The sequence below is a fragment of the Bombina bombina genome, chromosome 5 (assembly GCF_027579735.1).
Source record: "Bombina bombina isolate aBomBom1 chromosome 5, aBomBom1.pri, whole genome shotgun sequence".
Classification (NCBI taxonomy): Eukaryota; Metazoa; Chordata; class Amphibia; order Anura; family Bombinatoridae; genus Bombina; species Bombina bombina.
In genome coordinates this window covers 1,063,153,846-1,063,174,492 of record NC_069503.1, presented here as the reverse complement: position 1 = coordinate 1,063,174,492, position 20,647 = coordinate 1,063,153,846, and the positions used below count along the sequence as shown (strand labels likewise).

General features: G+C 39.7%; 1 protein-coding gene across 3 annotated transcripts in view; it reads right to left on the bottom strand.

The window, feature by feature from the left end:
• The window catches only part of FAM91A1 (family with sequence similarity 91 member A1), a 454,979-nt gene that overhangs the window by 173,729 nt on the left and 260,603 nt on the right, over positions 1 to 20,647 (bottom strand). For all 3 annotated transcript variants that reach the window (XM_053715335.1, XM_053715336.1, XM_053715337.1), the window contains 2 exons: positions 9,356 to 9,468; positions 3,303 to 3,421 (listed from right to left, as the gene is read on the bottom strand). In XM_053715335.1, coding sequence (XP_053571310.1) covers positions 3,303 to 3,421; positions 9,356 to 9,468 — 232 coding nt within the window. The remainder of the gene's footprint in view (positions 1 to 3,302; positions 3,422 to 9,355; positions 9,469 to 20,647) is intronic.

The following is a 20,647-nucleotide window of genomic DNA, read 5'->3' as shown; positions in this document are numbered from 1 at the left end:
GTACCCTGAGAAATTTGTTTAGGATCTTCAAATCCAAAATTGGTCTGAAAGTTCCCTCTTTTTTGGGAACTACGAACAGATTGGAATAAAATCCCATTCCTTGTTCCTTTATTGGAACTGGGTGTATCACTCCCATCTTTAACAGGTCTTCTACACAATGTAAGAACGCCTGTCTCTTTATTTGGTTTGAGGATAAGTGAGACATGTGGAACCTTCCCCTTGGGGGTAGTTCCTTGAATTCCAGAAGATAACCCTGAGAAACTATTTCTAGCGTCCAGGGATCCTGAACATCTCTTGCCCAAGCCTGAGCAAAGAGAGAGAGTCTGCCCCCCACTAGATCCGGTCCCGGATCGGGGGCTACTCTTTCATGCTGTTTTGTTAGCAGCGGCAGGCTTCTTGGCCTGCTTACCCTTGTTCCAGCCTTGCATCGGTTTCCAGGCTGGTTTGGGTTGTGAGGCATTACCCTCTTGCTTAGAGGATGCAGAATTAGAGGCCGGTCCGTTCCTGAAATTGCGAAAGGAACGAAAATTAGACTTATTTTTGGCCTTGAAAGGCCTATCTTGTGGAAGGGCGTGGCCCTTTCCCCCAGTGATATCTGAAATAATCTCTATCAATTCTGGTCCAAATAGAGTTTTACCTTTGAAAGGGATGTTAAGCAATTTTGTCTTGGATGACACATCCGCTGACCAAGACTTTAGCCAAAGCACTCTGCGCGCCACGATAGCAAACCCTGAATTTTTCGCCGCTAATCTAGCTAATTGCAAAGCGGCATCTAAAATAAAAGAGTTAGCCAACTTAAGTGCGTGAACTCTGTCCATAACCTCCTCATATGGAGTCTCTCTACTAAGCGAGTTTTCTAGTTCCTCGAACCAGAACCACGCTGCTGTAGTGATAGGAACAATGCACGAAATGGGTTGTAGAAGGTAACCTTGCTGTACAAAAATCTTTTTAAGCAAACCCTCCAATTTTTTATCCATAGGATCTTTGAAAACACAACTATCTTCGATAGGAATAGTAGTGCGTTTGTTTAGAGTAGAAACTGCCCCCTCGACCTTAGGGACTGTCTGCCATAAGTCCTTTCTGGGGTCGACCATAGGAAATAATTTATTAAATATAGGGGGGGGGAACAAAAGGTATGCCGGGCTTTTCCCACTCCTTATTTACTATGTCCGCCACCCGCTTGGGTATAGGAAAAGCGTTGGGGTGCACCGGAACCTCTAGGAACTTGTCCATCTTGCATAATTTCTCTGGAATGACCAAGTTGTCACAATCATCCAGAGTAGATAACACCTCCTTAAGCAGTGCGCGGAGATGTTCTAATTTAAATTTAAATGTCACAACATCAGGTTCAGCTTGTTGAGAATTTTTTCCTGAATCTGAAATTTCTCCATCTGACAAAACCTCCCTCATGGCCCCTTCAGATTGGTGTGAGGGTATGACAGAACAATTATCATCAGCGCCCTCCTGCTCTTCAGTGTTTAAAACAGAGCAATCGCGCTCTCTCTGATAAGTAGGCATTTTGGATAAAATATTTGCTATGGAGTTATCCATTACAGCCGTTAATTGTTGCATGGTAATAAGCATTGGTGCACTAGATGTACTAGGGGCCTCCTGTGTGGGCAAAACTGGTGTAGACACAGTAGGAGATGATGTAGTATCATGTTTACTCCCCTCATCTGAGGAATCATCTTGGGCAATTTCATTATCTGTGGCAGTACTGTCCTTACTTTGTTTGGATAAATTTAAATGGGGAGACACATTGGCTTTCATACATATAGAACATAGCTTATCCGAAGGCACAGACATGTTAAACAGGCTTAAACTTGTCAACAAAGCACAAAAAACGTTTTAAAACAAAACCGTTACTGTCTCTTTAAATTTTAAACAGAAAACACTTTATTACTGAATATGTGAAAAAGTATGAAGGAATTGTTCAAAAATTACCAAAATTTCACCACAGTGTCTTAAAGCATTAAGAGTATTGCACACCAAATTTCAGAGCTTTAACCCTTAACGGAACCGGAGCCGTTTACAAATGTAACCCCTATACAGTCCCAGCTATAGCCTTTGCTGAGACCCAACCAAGCCCAGAGGGGAATACGATACCAATTGACGCCTTCTAGAAGCTTTTCCAGCAAATTTCAGATCCTCACACATGCATCTGCATGCCCTGCTCTCAAAAAACAACTGCGCAGTAATGGCGCGAAAATGAGGCTCCATCTACAACTAGGAAGGCCCCCTGACTGGAAAAGGTGTCTAACATAGTGCCTGCCGTTTAATAAACGTTCCCCAAGTTTATAAATGCGAATTGTCAGCATAAATATGAATAAAATGCCCAAATAAAACAATCGGTTTAGCCCATAAAAATGTCTACCAGTTTTTTAGCCCATATAAAGCCCTTTATTCTGTTTGTTTGACTAAGAAAATGGCTTACCGGTCCCCATGAGGGGAAATGACAGCCTTCCAGCATTACATGGTCTTGTTAGAAATATGGCTAGTCAAACCTTAAGCAGAAAAGTCTGCTAACTGTTTCCCCCAACTGAAGTTACTTCATCTCAACAGTCCTAAAATCATCTTCCTCTCACAAACAGAAATCTTCATCCTTTTCTGTTTCAGAGTAAATAGTACATACCAGCACTATTTTAAAATAACAAACACTTGATAGAAGAATAAAAACTACATTTAAACACCAAAAAACTCTTAACCATCTCCGTGGAGATGTTGCCTGTGCAACGGCAAAGAGAATGACTGGGGTGGGCGGAGCCTAGGAGGGACTATATGGCCAGCTTTGCTGGGACTCTTTGCCATTTCCTGTTGGGGAAGAGATATCCCACAAGTAAGGATGACGCCGTGGACCGGACACACCAATGTTGGAGAAATGTATATATATATATATAACACCCATACAAATAAAGTCAAACATCTTGTCATATACCTTTTAACACTTATTTTTTTTTTTAACCCTTTATACTAGGTCTTCACTCACGCAAACCTGACATGCATTAATTTAGTTTGCGCTCAAGCAAACGCATATACTTTTAACTTGGAATATACACGTAAGTTATCGCAACCCCCTTGTAATCTAGCCCATAAGAAAAAAATGTTCTTCCATAAAACATTCAATGGCCACAGTTGTCCTCAATTCCACTAAAGACAAAAAAAGAAGCTTAAAATAAATAAAAGCATCAGTGGGGGTGGGATAGAGCATAGCTTTCTGGAGCCTGATTATTTAATAGTGTGATGAGCCAATTTTGGGTCCATGCTCAGGGATTAATCACTGTAAGACACAAAGGGAGGAATACCTTGATCTTCCTGGCTGTTTGTATCGGTGTCCGTTGCTGAAGACAAAAGGTCTTGAACCGGGCTCTTGCTTTCGGTGCTCTCCCATGAAAGAAGCATTTTCTGAGGATCCATTGTAGTTCTGTCCACCACCACAAAAGTAATGTTAAAGGGATAGTAAAGTAAAAATTCAACTTTCATGATCAGATAGGGAATGTAATTTTAAACAACTTTCTATTTTACTTTTATCATCAAATTTTCATTAGTCTCTTGGTATTCTTAAATAAAAGCTAAACCTAGGTAAGTTTCATATGCTAACTTTTAAGCACTTGAAGGCCGCCTCTTAACTGAATGCATTTGACAGTTTTTACAGCTAGAGGGCGTTAGTGTATGTGTTCCATATAAATAACATTGTGCTCATGCACATGGAGTTATATAAGAGTCAGCACTAATTGCCTGAAATGCAAGTCTGTCTAAGATAAGGGGGCAGTCTGCAGAGACTTCGATACAAGGTAATTATAGAGGTAAAAAGTATATTAATATAACAGTGTTGGTTATGCAAAACTAGGGAATGGGTAATAAAGGGATTATCTATCTTTTTAAACGATAAGATTTTTGGTGTTTACTATCCCTTTAATTAAAAGGCTAAGGCCTAGATTTAGAGTTTAGCGTTAGCCGTCAAAAGCAGCGTTAAGGGGTCCTAACGCTGCTTTTTACCACCGCTGGTATTTAGAGTCATGTAGGTAAAGGTCTACCGCTCACTTTTCTTCCACGACTTTTGGCTACCGCAGATCCCCTTACGTCAATTGCGTATCCCATCTTTTCTATGGGATTTGCCTAACGCCGGTATTAGGAGTCTTGGAAGAAGTGAGCGGTAGACCCTCTACCGACAAGACTCCTACCGCCAAAAAAAGTCAGTAGTTAAGAGCTTTATGGGCTAACGCGGGAACATAAAGCTCTTAACTACTGTGCTCTAAAGTACATTAACACCTATGTACCCCTAAACCGAGGCCCCCCCACATCGCAAACACTATAATAAAAAAATGTAACCCCTAATCTGCAGACCGGACACCACCGCCACCTACATTATCCCTATGAACCCCTAATCTGCTGCCCCTAACATCGCCGACACCTACATTATATTAATTAACCCCTAATCTGCCCCCCAACGTCGCCGCCACCTAACTACACTTATTAACCCCTAATCTGCCGACCGGACATTGCCGCCACTATAATAAATGTATTAACCCCTAAACCGCCGCACTCCCGCCTCGCAAACCTTATAATAAATTGTATTAACCCGTAATCTGCCCTCCCTAACATCGCTGCCACCTACCTACAATTATTAACCCCTAATCTCCCGCCCCCAACGTCGCCGCTACTATATTAAATGTATTAACCCCTAAACCTAAGTCTAACCCTAACCCTAACACCCCCCTAAGTTAAATATAATTTAAATAAAACGAAATAATATTCCTATAATTAAATAAATTAATCCCATTTAAAACTAAATACTTACCTATCAAATAAACCCTAATATAGCTACAATATAACTAATAGTTACATTGTAGCTATTTTAGGATTTATATTTATTTTACAGGCAACTTTGTATTTATTTTAACTAGGTACAATAGCTATTAAATAGTTATTAACTATTTAATAGCTACCTAGTTAGAATAATTACAAAATTACCTGTAAAATAAATCCTAACCTAAGTTACAATTAAACCTAACACTACACTATCATAAAATTAATTAAATAAATTAACTACAATTACCTACAATTATATTTAATGAAATAAACTAAACTATACAAAAAAAACACTAAATTACAGAAAATAAATAAAAAAATACAAGAAGTTTAAACTAATTACACCTAATCTAAGCCCCCTAATAAAATAATAAAGCCCCCCAAAATAAAAAAAATGCCCTACCCTATTCTAAATTACAAAGTAATCAGCTCTTTTACCAGCCCTTAAAAGGGCTTTTTGCGGGGCATTGCCCCAAAGTAATCAGCTCTTTTACCTGTAAAAAAAAAAAAATACAACCCCCCCAACATTAAAACCTACCACCCACATACCCCTACTCTAACCCACCCAATCCCCCCTTAAAAAAAACCTAACACTAACCTCCTGAAGATATCCCTACCTTGAGCCATCTTCACCCAGCCGAGCCGAATTCTTCATCCAATCCGGGATATGGGGTCCTCCATCCGGGCAAACTCTTGATTCAAGCGGCAAAGAAGAGGTCCTCCATCCAGGTGAAGTCTTGATCCAAGTGGCAAAGAAGAGTTCCTCCATCCGGGCGATGTCTTCCCCCAAGCGGCATCTTCTATCTTCCGGCTCCATCTTCAGATCGCCGACGCGGAACATCCACCTTCCCTGACGGACTAACGACGAATGACGGTTCCTTTAAGGGATGTCATCCAAGATGGCGTCCCTCGAACTCCAATTGGCTGATAGGATTCTATCAGCCAATCAGAATTAAGGTAGAAAAAATCTGGATTGGCTGATCCAATCAGCCAATCAGATTGAAGTTCAATCCGATTGGCTGATCCAATCAGCCAATCGGATTGAGCTTGCATTCTATTGGCTGATCGGAACAGCCAATAGAATGTGAGCTCAATCCGATTGGCTGATTGGATCAGCCAATCGGATTGAACTTCAATCTGATTGGCTGATTGAATCAGCCAATCAGATTTTTCCTACCTTAATTCCTATTGGCTGATAGAATCCTATCAGCTAATCGGAATTCGAGGGACGCCATCTTGGATGACGTCCCTTAAAAGAACCGTCATTCGTCGTTAGTCCGTCGGGGAAGGTGGATGTTCCGCGTCGGCGGTCTGAAGATGGAGCCGGAAAAAGATAGAAGATGCCGCTGGGAGGAAGACATCGCCGGATGGAGGACCTCTTCTTTGCCGCTTGGATCAAGACTTCGCCTGGATGGAGGACCTCTTCTTTGCCGCTTGGATCAAGACTTTGCCCAGATGGAGGACCACATCACCCGGATTGGATGAAGAATTCGGCTCGGCTGGGTGAAGAGGGCTCAAGGTAGGGAGATCTTCAGGGGGTTAGTGTTAGGTTTTTTTAAGGGGGGATTGGGTGGGTTAGAGTAGGGGTATGTGGGTGATGGAATTTAATGTTGGGGAGGGTTTATTTATTTTTTTACAGGTAAAAGAGCTGGTTACTTTGGGGCAATGCCCCGGCAAAAAGCCCTGATTACTTTGTAATTTAGAATAGGGTAGGGCATTTTTTTATTTTGGGGGGCTTTATTATTTTATTAGGGGGCTTAGATTAGGTGTAATTAGTTTAAACTTCTTGTAATTTTTTATTTATTTTCTGTAATTTAGTGTTTGTTATTTTTGTACTATAGTTTAGTTTATTTAATTAAATGTAATTGTAGGCAATTGTAGTTAATTTATTTAATTAATTTTATGATAGTGTAGTGTTAGGTTTAATTGTAACTTAGGTTAGGATTTATTTTACAGGTAATTTTGTAATTATTCTAACTAGGTAGCTATTAAATAGTTAATAACTATTTAATAGCTATTGTACCTAGATAAAATAAATACAAAGTTGAATGTAAAATAAATATAAATCCTAAAATAGCTACAATGTAACTATTAGTTATATTGTAGCTATATTAGGGTTTATTTGATAGGTAAGTATTTAGTTTTAAATAGGATTAATTTATATATTATATTTCGTTTTATTTAAATTATATTTAACTTAGGGGGGTGTTAGGGTTAGACTTAGGTTTAGGGGTTAATACATTTAATATAGTAGCAGCGACGTTGGGGCGGGAGATTAGGGGTTAATAATTGTAGGTAGGTGGCAGCGATGTTAGGGAGGGCAGATTAGGGGTTAATACAATTTATTATAGGGTAATGTCCGGTCAGCAGATTAGGGGTTAATAAGTGTAGTTAGGTGTCGGCGGTGTTAGGGGCAGCAGATTAGGGGTTCATAGCTATAATGTAGGTGGCGGCGGTGTCCGGAGCGGCAGATTAGGGGTTAATAAATATAATGAAGGTGTCAGCGATAGCGGGACGGCAAATTAGAGGTTAATAAGGTTAAGGTTAGGGGTGTTTAGACTCGGGGTTCATGTTAGGGTGTTGGGTGTCGATTTAGAAAGTGTTTCCCCATAGGAAACAATGGGGCTGCGTTAGGATCTGAACGCTGCTTTTTTGCAGGTGTTAGTTTTTTTTCTGCCAGCTCAGCCCCATTGTTTCCTATGGGGATATCGTGCACAAGCACGTTTTTCCAGCTTACCGCTACCATAAGCAACGCTGGTATTGAGGGTTGAAGTGGCGCTAAATTATGCTCAACGCTCCATTTTCTGAGCCTAACGCAGCCATTCAGACAACTCTAAATACCAGCGTTGGCTTAAGGGTGGGCTGGAAAAAAAAGCAGCGTTAGCTACGTGGGTCTTTACCGACAAAACTCTAAATCTAGGCGTAAGTTATCAACTAAAACTATCTGCAGGAATCGTATAGCTATTCCTTTTTGGACTAACCTCAGTATTAATAGGAATTTAACAAAAATAAAACTGTTTCAAAGTTAGATTAATCCTTTAACATACATTTATACTTCTTAACGGTACAATAAAGACAAAATTAAATGTTGATGATTGAAAAAAAAGAGCATGCCATTTTAAACAACTTTCCAATTTACTTTTATTAGTAATTTTGCTTGGTTCTCTTGGTATCCTTTGTTAAGGAGTAATTCTAGGTGAGCTCAGGAGCGTGCACGTGTCGTTAGCCATCTGGCAGCAATGTCTGCAACGTTTATTGCAATGTTATACAGTTGCAAACTCTGACAGAGTGTCTGTAGCATTCTATGTCAGCTGCGTATGTTACTTTGCATAACATTGATATAAACATTGTTGCAAACATTACTGCCAGATGGTTAATGACACATGGAGGCTCCTAAGCTTAAAGGGACATTAAACCCAAATTTTTTCTTTCATGATTCAGATGGAGAATACCATTTTAACCAACTTTCTAATTTACTTCAATTATCTAATTTGCTTCATTCTCTTGATATTCTTTCCTGAAAAGCATATCTAGATAGGCTCAGTAGCTTCTGATTGGTGGCTGCACATAAATGCCTCATGTGATTGGCTCACCCATGTGTATTGCTATTTCTTTAACAAAAGATATCTGAAGAATGAAGCAAATTAGATAATAGAAGTAAATAGGAATGTTGTTTAAAATTTTATTTTCTATCTGAATCATGAAAGAAAATGTTTGGGTTTAATGTCCCTTTAAATCATTTTCTTGTAACATTTGTTAAAAAGTAATCCTAAGTAAAATTGATAATAATAGTAAAATTCCATGCTCTATCAAATCCATTTCAGTTTAATGTTGACTTTACAGTCCACTTTAAAGGGCAATACTATGTATGGATAGATATATGCTGTGTGTGGCATAATAGCTGGGTGAGGGCAGTGAAAATATATCTTTTTAACAGATGGTGATGAAAATGTGACCAGAATGAACTCCTTATGGCACAAGAGAATAGATCTAATTGGTTCACCTCTGGGACGCATGTAAATATTCTAAATAAAAAACAAGCGTATATGCCCACAAGTGATAATTCATATGATATCCTGAAAGAATGAGAGAAATTTAGATTGATATTTTAATATAAAATGTTTAGTTATGCATAGTAAAAACGACTGCAATGTACTTTCATTATTTATTTTGCCCCTTTTCACATAATGAGGCTCTGAAAATTGGTTCAAACCTCCCCATCCTTTTACTTCTAAAATCAATTTTAAAACAGGATTTAAATTTGGAGGGGGTAGAAGCGATAGCCCACAATTTGTCTAGCAGTAAAACTGATATGAATTAAAAATATCAGGTTTAAATGAATATGAATATGAATATAAAAGACTATCCAGGACAAAATAAAATCAGCACAAAAATATAGATTCAATAAATGTTGGTGCATATGATAGTAAATTGCATCACTGTTAAAAAAAAAAAAATAAGGTAATTAGTCATTTTTGTGAAAATGGAGACAGAAGTATATACTGTACATCCACACACATCCACACATACTAGATTATATACTTACTTTAGTCTATTTACAGATGGTACATTCCTCCAAGATGTGTGAAGCTGATCTGGATTTATGACCTGTCCTTTTTTAACCGCAAATCCCAAACGGCAATACATAGAAACCGCATTCTTTAAAAATTAAAAAATAATTAAATAAAAATAAGTTCAAGTAACTTATAAAAACAAAATTTGTGCTTACCTGATACATATCTTTCTTTTCAGATATGGAGAGTCCACAACGTCATTCCAATTGCTAGTGGGATATTTACTGCTGGCCAGCAGGAGGAGGCAAAGAGCACCACAGCAAAGCTGTTAAGTGTCACTCCCCTACCCATAATCCCCAGTCATTCGACCGAAGGGAAATGGAAAAAGGAATAACACAAAGGTGTAGAGGTGCCTGAGATTTAGTCAAAAATAACTGTCGTAATTAAGGGTGGGGTCGTGGACTCTCCATATCCGGAAAGAAAGAAATTTATCAGGTAAGCATACATTTTGTTTTCTTTCCTAAGATATGGAGAGTCCACGACATCATTCCAATTACTAGTGGGAACCAATACCCAAGCTAGAGGACACAGAATGAAAAGGGAGGGAGAACAAGACAGGCAGACCTAAACAGAAGGCACCATCGCTTGAAGAACCTTTCTCACAAAAGAAGCCTCAGCTGAGGCAAAAGTATCAAATTTGGAAAAAGTAAGCAGAGGGCCAAGTTGCAGGCTTGCAAATCTGTTCCACAGAAGCTTCATTTTTGAAAGCCCAAGAAGAGGAGACAGCCCTCGTAGAATGAGCTGTAATTTTCTCAGGAGGCTGCTGATCAGCAGTCTCATAAGCAAAACGAATTATACTTCTGAGAACTAGCAGTAGCCTTCTGACCTTTACGCTTTCCTTAGAAACAAACAAACAAGGCAGAAGACAGGCGAAAATCCTTAGTCGTCTGTAGGTAGAATTTTAGAGCATGCACAACATCCAAGTTATGCAACAGACGTTCTTTATGAGAAGGATTTGGACAGAGAGAAGGAACAACAATTTCCTGATTAATATTTTTATCCGAAAGCACTTTAGGCAGAAACCCCCAATTTAGTACGAAGAACCGCCTTGTCCCCATGAAAGATAAGGTAAGGCGAATCACACTGCAAAGCCGAGAGTTCCGAAACTCTCTAAGCAGAAGAGATAGCAATAAGAAACAAAACCTTCGAAGATAACAACTTAAAGGGACACTGAACCCAAATTTTTTTCTTTTGTAATTCAGAAAGAGCATGCAATTTTAAGCAACTTTCTAATTTACTCCTATTATCAAATTTTTTTCGTTCTCTTGCTATCTTTATTTCAGTACTCTGGACAGCACTTTTTTTTATTGGTGGATGAATTTATCCACCAATCAGCAAGGACAACCCAGGTTGTTCATCAAAAATGGGCCGGCATCTAAATTTACATTCTTGCATTTCAAATAAAGATACCAAGAGAATAAAGAACATTTGATAATAGGAGTAAATTAGAAAGTTGCTTAAAATGTCACGCTTAATCTGAATCCCAAAAGAAAAATTTTGGGTACAGTGTCCCTTTAATATCTATGGAATGCATAGGCTCAAACGAAGCCTGCTGCAAAACTTTAACAAGGTTAAGGCTCCAAGGAGGAGCAACAGGTTTAAACACAGGCCTGATTTTGACCAGGGCCTGACAAAAAGATAGAATATCTGGCACATCCGCCAGACATTTATGTAAAAGAATAGATAGAGCAGAAATCTGACCTTTTAGAGAACTGACTGATAACCCTTTCTCCAGACCTTCCTGGAAAAAAGACAAAATTCTAGGAATCCTGACCCTACTCCAAGAGTAGCCCTTTGATTCACACCAATAAAAGGTATTGTCGTCATACCTTATGGTAAATTTTAAGAGTAACAGGCTTGCGAGCCTGGTCTCAATGACCAACTGAGAAAAACAACGCTTAGCCAGAATTAAGCGTTCAATCTCCAAGCAGTCAGCTTCAGAGAAACGAGATTTGGATGGAGGAATGGACCCTGAGTTAGAAGGTCCTTCCTCAGAGGCAACCTCCAAGGTGGCAGAGATGACATCTTCACTAGCTCTGCATACAAGATCCTGCAAGGTCATGCAGGAGCAATTAGAATTACCGATGCTCTCTCCTGTTTGATACGAGCGATGACTCGTGGTAGGAGCGTAAATGGAGGAAACAGACCGAAAACCCAAGGAACCGCCAGAGCATCTATCAGAACGGCCTGAGGATCTCTTGACTTTGAACTGTACCTTGGAAGCTTGGCATTCTGCCGAGACACCATCAGATCCAATTCTGCCATCCCCCATTTGAGGGTTAACCTGGAGAACACCTACGGGTGGAGAGCTCATTCTCCTGGATGAAATGTCTATCTGCTCAGGAAATCCGCCTCCCAGCTGTCCACTCCTGGAATGTGGATGGCAGATAAACAATTGTGAGCTTCCGCCCACTGAATAATCTGTGCCACCTCCTTCATGGCTAAGGAACTCAGAGTTCCTCCCTGGTAGTTGATGTAAGCCACTGAGGTGATGTTGTCCGATTGAAACCTGATAAACCGGGCTAAGGACAATTGAGGCCAAGCAATCAGAGTTTTGGAAATCGCTCTCAACTCCAAGATGTTTATGGGGAGAGCAAACTACTCCCGAGTCGAAAGTTCCTGTGCCTTTAATGAGCCCCAGACTGCTCCCCAGCCAAGCAGGCTGGTGTCCGTGGTCACAATCACCCAAGTAGGTCTCTGGAAGCATGTGCCCTGAGACAGATACTCCTGAGAAAGCCACCACGGAAGAGAGTCTCTTGTCGACTGGTCTAGATCTATCCTCTGAGACAGATCTAAATGGTTTCCGTTCCATTGTTTGAGCATGCATAATTGCAGAGCTCTCAAATGGAATTGAGCAAAAAGGGAATGATGTCCATGGAAGCGACCATCAGACCAATTACCTCCATATATTGAACCACTGATGGCCGAACAGTAGACTGTAGAGAGAGGCAAAAATTTGTTGAGACACTTTAGGTCCAGAATAGGTCGAAAAGTTATCTCTTTTTTGGGAACCACAAACAGATTTAAATAGAATCCTAGAACCTGTTCCCTTACTGGAACTATCACTCCCAGGGAGGAAAGGTCCTGAACGCAGTTCAATAATGCCTCTCTTTTTTACCTGGTCTGTAAATAATCTTGAGAGGTGACATCTGCCCATGGGAGGAAGAGATTTGAATTCTATTTTGTAACCCTGAGATACTATGTCCACAGCCCAAGGATCTGGGACATCTCGTATCCATACTTGACAAAACTGAGAAAGTCTGCCCCCCACTTGACCCGATTCCGGACCGGGGGCAGACCCTTCACGCCGACAGACTCAGCAGTGGGTTTCTTTGATTGCTTCCCCTTGCTCCAAGACTGATTGGGTTTCCAAGAATACTTAGAATGTTCCTGCTTGGAAGAGAGAGAGGAAGACTTTTGACCCTTGAAGTTACGAAAGGTGCGAAAATTACTTTAACGTCCTTTAGGTCTGTTCTTCTTGTCTTGTGGTAGAAAAACATAATTTATGTAAGAACTTACCTGATAAATTCATTTCTTTCATATTAGCAAGAGTCCATGAGCTAGTGACGTATGGGATATACATTCCTACCAGGAGGGGCAAAGTTTCCCAAACCTCAAAATGCCTACAAATACACCCCTCACCACACCCACAAATCAGTTTAACGAATAGCCAAGAAGTGGGGTGATAAGAAAAAAGTGCAAAAGCATAAAAAATAAGGAATTGGAATAATTGTGCTTTATACAAAAAAATCATAACCACCACAAAAAAGGGTGGGCCTCATGGACTCTTGCTAATATGAAAGAAATGAATTTATCAGGTAAGTTCTTACATAAATTATGTTTTCTTTCATGTAATTAGCAAGAGTCCATGAGCTAGTGACGTATGGGATAATGAATACCCAAGATGTGGATCTTCCACGCAAGAGTCACTAGAGAGGGAGGGATAAAATAAAGACAGCCAATTCCGCTGAAAAATAATCCACACCCAAAACAAAGTTTAAATCTTATAATGAAAAAAACTGAAATTATAAGCAGAAGAATCAAACTGAAACAGCTGCCTGAAGTACTTTTCTACCAAAGACTGCTTCTGAAGAAGAAAACACATCAAAATGGTAGAATTTAGTAAAAGTATGCAAAGAAGACCAAGTTGCTGCTTTGCAAATCTGATCAACCGAAGCTTCATGCCTAAATGCCCAGGAAGTAGAGACTGACCTAGTCGAATGAGCTGTAATCCTTTGAGGCGGAGTTCTACCCGACTCAACATAAGCATGATGAATCAAAGACTTTAACCAAGATGCCAAAGAAATGGCAGAAGCCTTCTGACCTTTCCTAGAACCAGAAAAGATAACAAATAGACTAGAAGTCTTTCGGAAATCTTTAGTAGCTTCAACATAATATTTCAAAGATCTAACTACATCCAAAGAATGCAACGATCTTTCCTTAGAGTTCTTAGGATTAGGACACAATGAAGGAACTACAATTTCTCTACTAATGTTGTTAGAATTCACAACCTTAGGTAAAAATTTAAATGAACTTCGCAACACCGCCTTATCCTGATGAAAAATCAGAAAAGGAGACTCACAAGAAAGAGCAGATAATTCAGAAACTCTTCTAGCAGAAGAGATGGCCAAAAGAAACAAAACTTTCCAAGAAAGTAATTTAAAGGGACACTGTAACCAAAATTTTTCTTTCGTGATTCAGATTGAGCATGAAATTTTAAGCAACTTTCTAATTTACTCCTATTTTCAATTTTTCTTCGCTCTCTTGCTATCATTATTTGAAAAAGAAGGCATCTAAGCTTTTTTTTGGTTTCAGTACTCTGGACAGCACTTTTTTATTGGTGGATGAATTTATCTACCAATCAGCAAGGACAACCCAGGTTGTTCACCAAAAATGGGCCGGCATCTAAACTTACATTCTTGCATTTCAAATAAAGATACCAAGAGAATGAAGACAATTTGATAATAGGAGTAAATTAGAAAGTTGCTTAAAATTTCATGCTCAATCTGAATCACGAAAGAACATTTTTGGTTACAGTGTCCCTTTAATATCCAGCGAATGCATAGGTTCAAACGGAGGAGCTTGAAGAGCCCCTAGAACCAAATTCAAACTCCAAGGAGGAGAGATTGACTTAATGACAGATTTTATACGAACCAAAGCCTGTACAAAACAATGAATATCAGGAAGATTAGCAATCTTTCTGTGAAAAAGAAAAGAAAGAGCAGAGATTTGTCCTTTCAAGGAACTTGCAGACAAACCTTTATCCAAACCATCCTGAAGAAACTGTAAAATTCTAGGAATTCTAAAAGAATGCCAAGAAAAATGATGAGAAGAACACCAAGAAATGTAAGTCTTCCAGACTCGATAATATATCTTCCTAGATACAGATTTACGAGCCTGTAACATAGTATTAATTACGGAGTCAGAGAAACCTCTATGACTGAGAAGCGTTCAATCTCCATACCTTCAAATTTAAGGATTTGAGATCCTGATGGAAAAAAAAACCTTGCGATAGAAGGTCTGGTCTTAACGGAAGAGTCCACGGTTAGCAAGTAGCCATCCGGACAAGATCCGCATACCAAAACCTGTGAGGCCATGCTGGAGCCACCAGCAGAACGCTCCTTTAGAATCTTGGAAATCACTCTTGGAAGAAGAACTAGAGGCGGAAAGATATAGGCAGGATGATACTTCCAAGGAAGTGACAATGCATCCACTGCTTCCGCCTGAGGATCCCTGGATCTGGACAGATACCTGGGAAGCTTCTTGTTTATATGAGAAGCCATCAGATCTATTTCTGGAAGTCCCCACATTTGAACAATCTGAAGAAATGCCTCTGGGTGAAGAGACCACTCGCCCGGATGTAATGTCTGGCGACTGAGATCATCCGCTTCCCAATTGTCTATACCTGGGATGTGAACCACAGAAATTAGACAGGAGCTGGATTCCGCCCATACAAGTATTCGAGATACTTCTTTCATAGCCAGAAAACTGTGAGTCCCTCCTTGATGATTGACATATGCCACGGTTGTGACATTGTCCGTCTGAAAACAAATGAATGACTCTCTCTTTAGACTGAAGAGCTCTGAAAATCGCACGGAGTTCCAAAATGTTGATTGGTAATCTCGCCTCCTGAGATTCCCAAACCCCTTGTGTTGTCAGAGACCTCCATACAGCTCCCCAACCTGTCAGACTTGCATCTGTTGAGATCACAGTCCAGGTCGGAAGAACAAAAGAAGCCCCCTGAACTAAACGATGGTGGTCTGTCCACCACGTCAGAGAGTGTCGAACAATCGGTTTTAAAGATATTAATTGAGATATCTTTGTATAATCCCTGCACCACTGGTTCAGCATACAGAGCTGAAGAGGTCGCATTTGAAAACGAGCAAAGGGGATCGCGTCCGATGCAGCAGTCATAAGACCTAGAATTTCCATGCATAAGGCTACCGAAGGGAATGATTGAGACTGAAGGTTTCAACAAGCTGAAACCAATTTCAGACGTCTTTTGTCTGTCAGCGACAGAGTCATGGACACTGAATCTATCTGGAAACCTAAAAAGGTTACCTTTGTCTGAGGAATCAATGAACTCTTTGGTAAATTGATCCTCCAACCATGTTCTCGAAGAAACGATACAAGTTGATTCGTATGAGATTATGCTAAAAGTGAAGACTGAGCAAGTACCAAGATATCGTCCAAATAAGGAAATACCACAATACCCTGTTCTCTGAATACAGATAGAAGGGCACAGAGAACCTTTGTAAAAATCCTTGGAGCTGTTGCTAGGCCAAACGGCAGAGCCACAAACTGGTAATGCTTGTCTAGGAAAGAGAATCTCAGAAACTGATAGTGATCTGGATGAATCGGAATATGCAGATATGCATCTTGTAAATCTATTGTGGACATATAATGCCCTTGCTGAACAAAAGGCAGAATAGTCCTTATAGTTACCATTTTGAATGTTGGTATCCTTACATAACGATTCAATATTTTTAAATCCAGAACTGGTCTGAAGGAATTCTCCTTCTTCGGTACAATGAAGAGATTTGAGTAAAACCCCAGCCCCTGTTCCAGAACTGGAACTGGCACAATTACTCCAGCCAACTCTAGATCTGAAACACATTTCAGAAATGCTTGAGCCTTCACTGGATTTATTGGGACACGGGAAAGAAAAAATCTTCTTGCAGGAGGCCTCATCTTGAAGCCTATTCTGTACCCTTATGAAACAATGTTCTGAATCCAAAGATTGTGAATCGAATTGATCCAAATTTCTTTGAAAAAACGTAATCTGCCCCCTACCAGCTGGGCTGGAATGAGGGCCGCACCTTCATGTGGACTTGGGAGTTGGCTTTGGCTTTCTAAAGGGCTTGGATTTATTCCAGACTGGAGATGGTTTCCAGACTGATACCGTTCCTGTAGGGGAAGGATCAGGCTTTTGTTACTTATTATGACGAAAGGAACGAAAACGATTAGCGGACCTAAATTTACCTTTAGATTTTTTATCCTGTGGTAAAAAAGTTCCTTTCCCCCCAGTAACAGTTGAAATAATAGAATCCAACTGTGAACCAAACAATTTATTACCCTGGAAAGAAAGGGAAAGCAAAGTTGACTTAGAAGACATATCAGCATTCCAAGTTTTAAGCCATAAAGCTCTTCTAGCTAAAATAGCTAGAGACATATACCTGACATCAACCCTAATGATATCAAAGATGGCATCACAAATAAAGTTATTAGCATGTTGAAGAAGATTAACAATGCTATGAGTATTATGATCTGTTACTTGTTGTGCTAAAGCTTCTAACCAGAAAGTTGAAGCTGCAGCAACATCCGCCAAAGATATAGCAGGTCTAAGAAGATTACCTGAACATAAGTAAGCTTTCCTTAGAAAGGATTCAATTTTCCTATCTAAAGGATCCTTAAAGGAAGTACTATCTGCCGTAGGAATAGTAGTACGTTTAGCAAGGGTAGAGATAGCCCCATCAACCTTAGGGATTTTGTCCCAAAACTCTAATCTGTCAGATGGTACAGGATATAATTGCTTAAACCGTTTAGAAGGAGTAAATGAATTACCCAGATTATTCCATTCCCTGGATATTACTTCAGAAACAGCATCAGGGACGGGAAAAACCTCCGGAATAACTACAGGCGGTTTAAAAACCGTATTCAAACGTTTAGATTTAGTATCAAGAGGACCAGATTCCTCTATTTCTAATGCAATTAATACTTCTTTAAGTAAAGAACGAATAAATTCCATTTTAAATAAATATGAAGATTTATCAGTATCAATCTCTGAAACAGAATTTTCTGAACCAGAACAATCAGTATCAGAAACAGAATCAGAATGATGATGTTCGTTTAAAAAGTCATCTGAAACATGAGAAGTTTTAAAAGACCTTTTACGTTTACTGGAAGGAGGAATAACAGACATAGCCTTCTTAATAGATTTAGAAACAAAATCTCTTATGTTAACAGGAACACCCTGAATATTAGATGTTGATGGAACAGCAACAGGTAATGGAACATTACTAAAGGAAATATTATCTGCATTAACAAGTTTGTCATGACATTCATTACATACAACAGCCGGCGGAACAGTTGCCACAAGTTTACAACAAATACACTTAACTTTGGTAGATCCAGCATCAGGCAGCGATTTTCCAGAAGTAGCTTCTGATTCAGGGTCAATCTGAGACATCTTGCAATATGTAAAAGAAAAAACAACATATAAAGCAAAATTGATCAAATTCCTTAAATGACAGTTTCAGGAATAGGAAAAAATGCCAATGAACCAGCTTCTAGCAACCAGAAGCAAATAAACAATGAGACTTAAATATTGTGGAGACAATAATGACGCCCATATTTTTTAGCGCCAAAAAAGACGCCACATCCTGAACGCCGACACTTTTGGCGCAAAAACGTCAAAAAAATTACGCAACTTCCGGTGACAAGTATGACGCCGGAAATGACAAAGAAAATTTTTGCGCCAAAAAAGTCCGCGCCAAGAATGACGCAATAAAATGAAGCATTTTCAGCCCCCGCGAGCCTAACAGCCAACAGGAAAAAAGTCAAATTTTAAGGTAAGAAAAATTGGTTTATTCATATGCATTATCCCAAATATGAAACTGACTGTCTGAAATAAGGAACGTTGAACATCCTGAATCAAGGCAAATAAATGTTTAAACACATATATTTAGAACTTTATATAAAAGTGCCCAACCATAGCTTAGAGTGTCACAGAAAATAAGACTTACTTACCCCAGGACACTCATCTACATGTAGTAGAAAGCCAAACCAGTACTGAAACAAGAATCAGTAGAGGTAATGGTATATATAAGAGTATATCGTCGATCTGAAAAGGGAGGTAAGAGATGAATCTCTACGACCGATAACAGAGAACCTATGAAATAGACCCCGTAGAAGGAGATAATTGAATTCAAATAGGCAATACTCTCTTCACATCCCTCTGACATTCACTGCACACTGAGAGGAAAACCGGGCTCCAGCCTGCTGCGAAGCGCATATCAACGTAGAATCTAGCACAAACTTACTTCACCACCTCCATGGGAGGCAAAGTTTGTAAAACTGATTTGTGGGTGTGGTGAGGGGTGTATTTGTAGGCATTTTGAGGTTTGGGAAACTTTGCCCCTCCTGGTAGGAATGTATATCCCATACGTCACTAGCTCATGGACTCTTGCTAATTACATGAAAGAAATATCCTTTTCCACCCGTAATATCAGAAATTATTTCTGCCAGACCAGGTACAAACAAAGTTTTATCCATGTAAGGAAGCGCCAGAAGCATGGAATTGGAGGTAACATCAGCTGACCATGATTTTAGCCTCAACGTCCTGCAGGCTAGGACAGAGAAGCCAGACATCTTGGCTCCCAGTCTAATGATTTGCATGTTAGCATCAGAAATAAAGGAATTGGCTAGTTTGAGAGGCTTAATCCTATCTTAGATCTCCTCCAACGGAGTCTCTACTAAAAGTGATTCAGACAAGGCATCGCACCAATAAGATGCAGCACTTGCTACTGTGGCAATACAAACTGCAGGTTGCCATTGAACACCCTGATGAACATACATCTTTTTCAAATAAGCTTCCCGCTTCTTGTCCATGGGATCCTCAAAAGGAGCAGCTATCATCTATAAAGATCATAGTTCTCTTAGCCAGAGTAGAAATAGCCCCTTCTACTTTAGGCACCGTCCTCCATGAATCTTTAATAGAGTCAGCAACAGGAAACATCTTTTTAAAAACGGGAGCAGGGAGAAAGGTATCCCTGGCTTCTCCCATTCCTGAGAAATAATCTCTGTCACACGGTCTGGAACAGGAAAAACTTCCACAGAGGAAGGAACATCATAGTATTTATTAAGTTTACTAGGTTTCTTAGGGTTGACAACGACAGAATTATCAGAGTCGTCCAAAGTAGCCAAACCCTCCTTTTAACAGTACACGAAGGTGGTCAATCTTAAATCTGAAGTTTACTTATTCAGTATCTGATGAAGTCATTATATTGTCTGAATCTGAAATATCACCCTTAGAAGCTACCGACGTATCCTCCTCATCAGAGTTATGAGGGAGGGCAAACTGCGTAGCAGTAGGTAGAACAGAACCCTTACTATCTAAATGTCACAGCATAGGAAAAGCAGATAATGCTGCAGATACCGCAGAAGATACCTGTGCAGCAAAATCTGCAGGCAAATAAACTCCTCCAGGAGGTTGAGAGGAACTGCAGGGCACTGTATGTGACATCTTTGAGGGTTGGGACGTTTGAGGAGAAAACTGTGGCATAGCCTGAACAGCATCATCCTGAGAGACATTAGGCTCAGAAACAAAAATTCTATCTTTAAATTGAAATGTTCTACCTAGACATGAGGTACAATATTACATAGGTAACACAATTTGGTTCTCTAGAAATAGCAAACATTTGTCAATAGGAACAGACTCCTGCTACATGACTAAAGCTTAAGGCTTCCCCCGAAAAAGTGTAATGACAAGAGTATTTTGAAATAAAATAAATATTTCAATATTCAATTTCGACACTATCAGTTACTTTAATTTAATTACATTTTTACACTTTCACTTTAAAGTTTTCCCTGAGCGGAATTATCGCTCCAAAAAGTACTCCTCAAATAGCACCTCTGCACCTCAGCAGACTGAGGTGCCCTACCTGCTCCATCGAGGAAGAAAACTGACAGGAAGAAGGCAGCTGTTCTCACAGAGAAAACGACTAACAGCAGACACCGCTCCTGACTCTAAGAGCAGAAGGGTC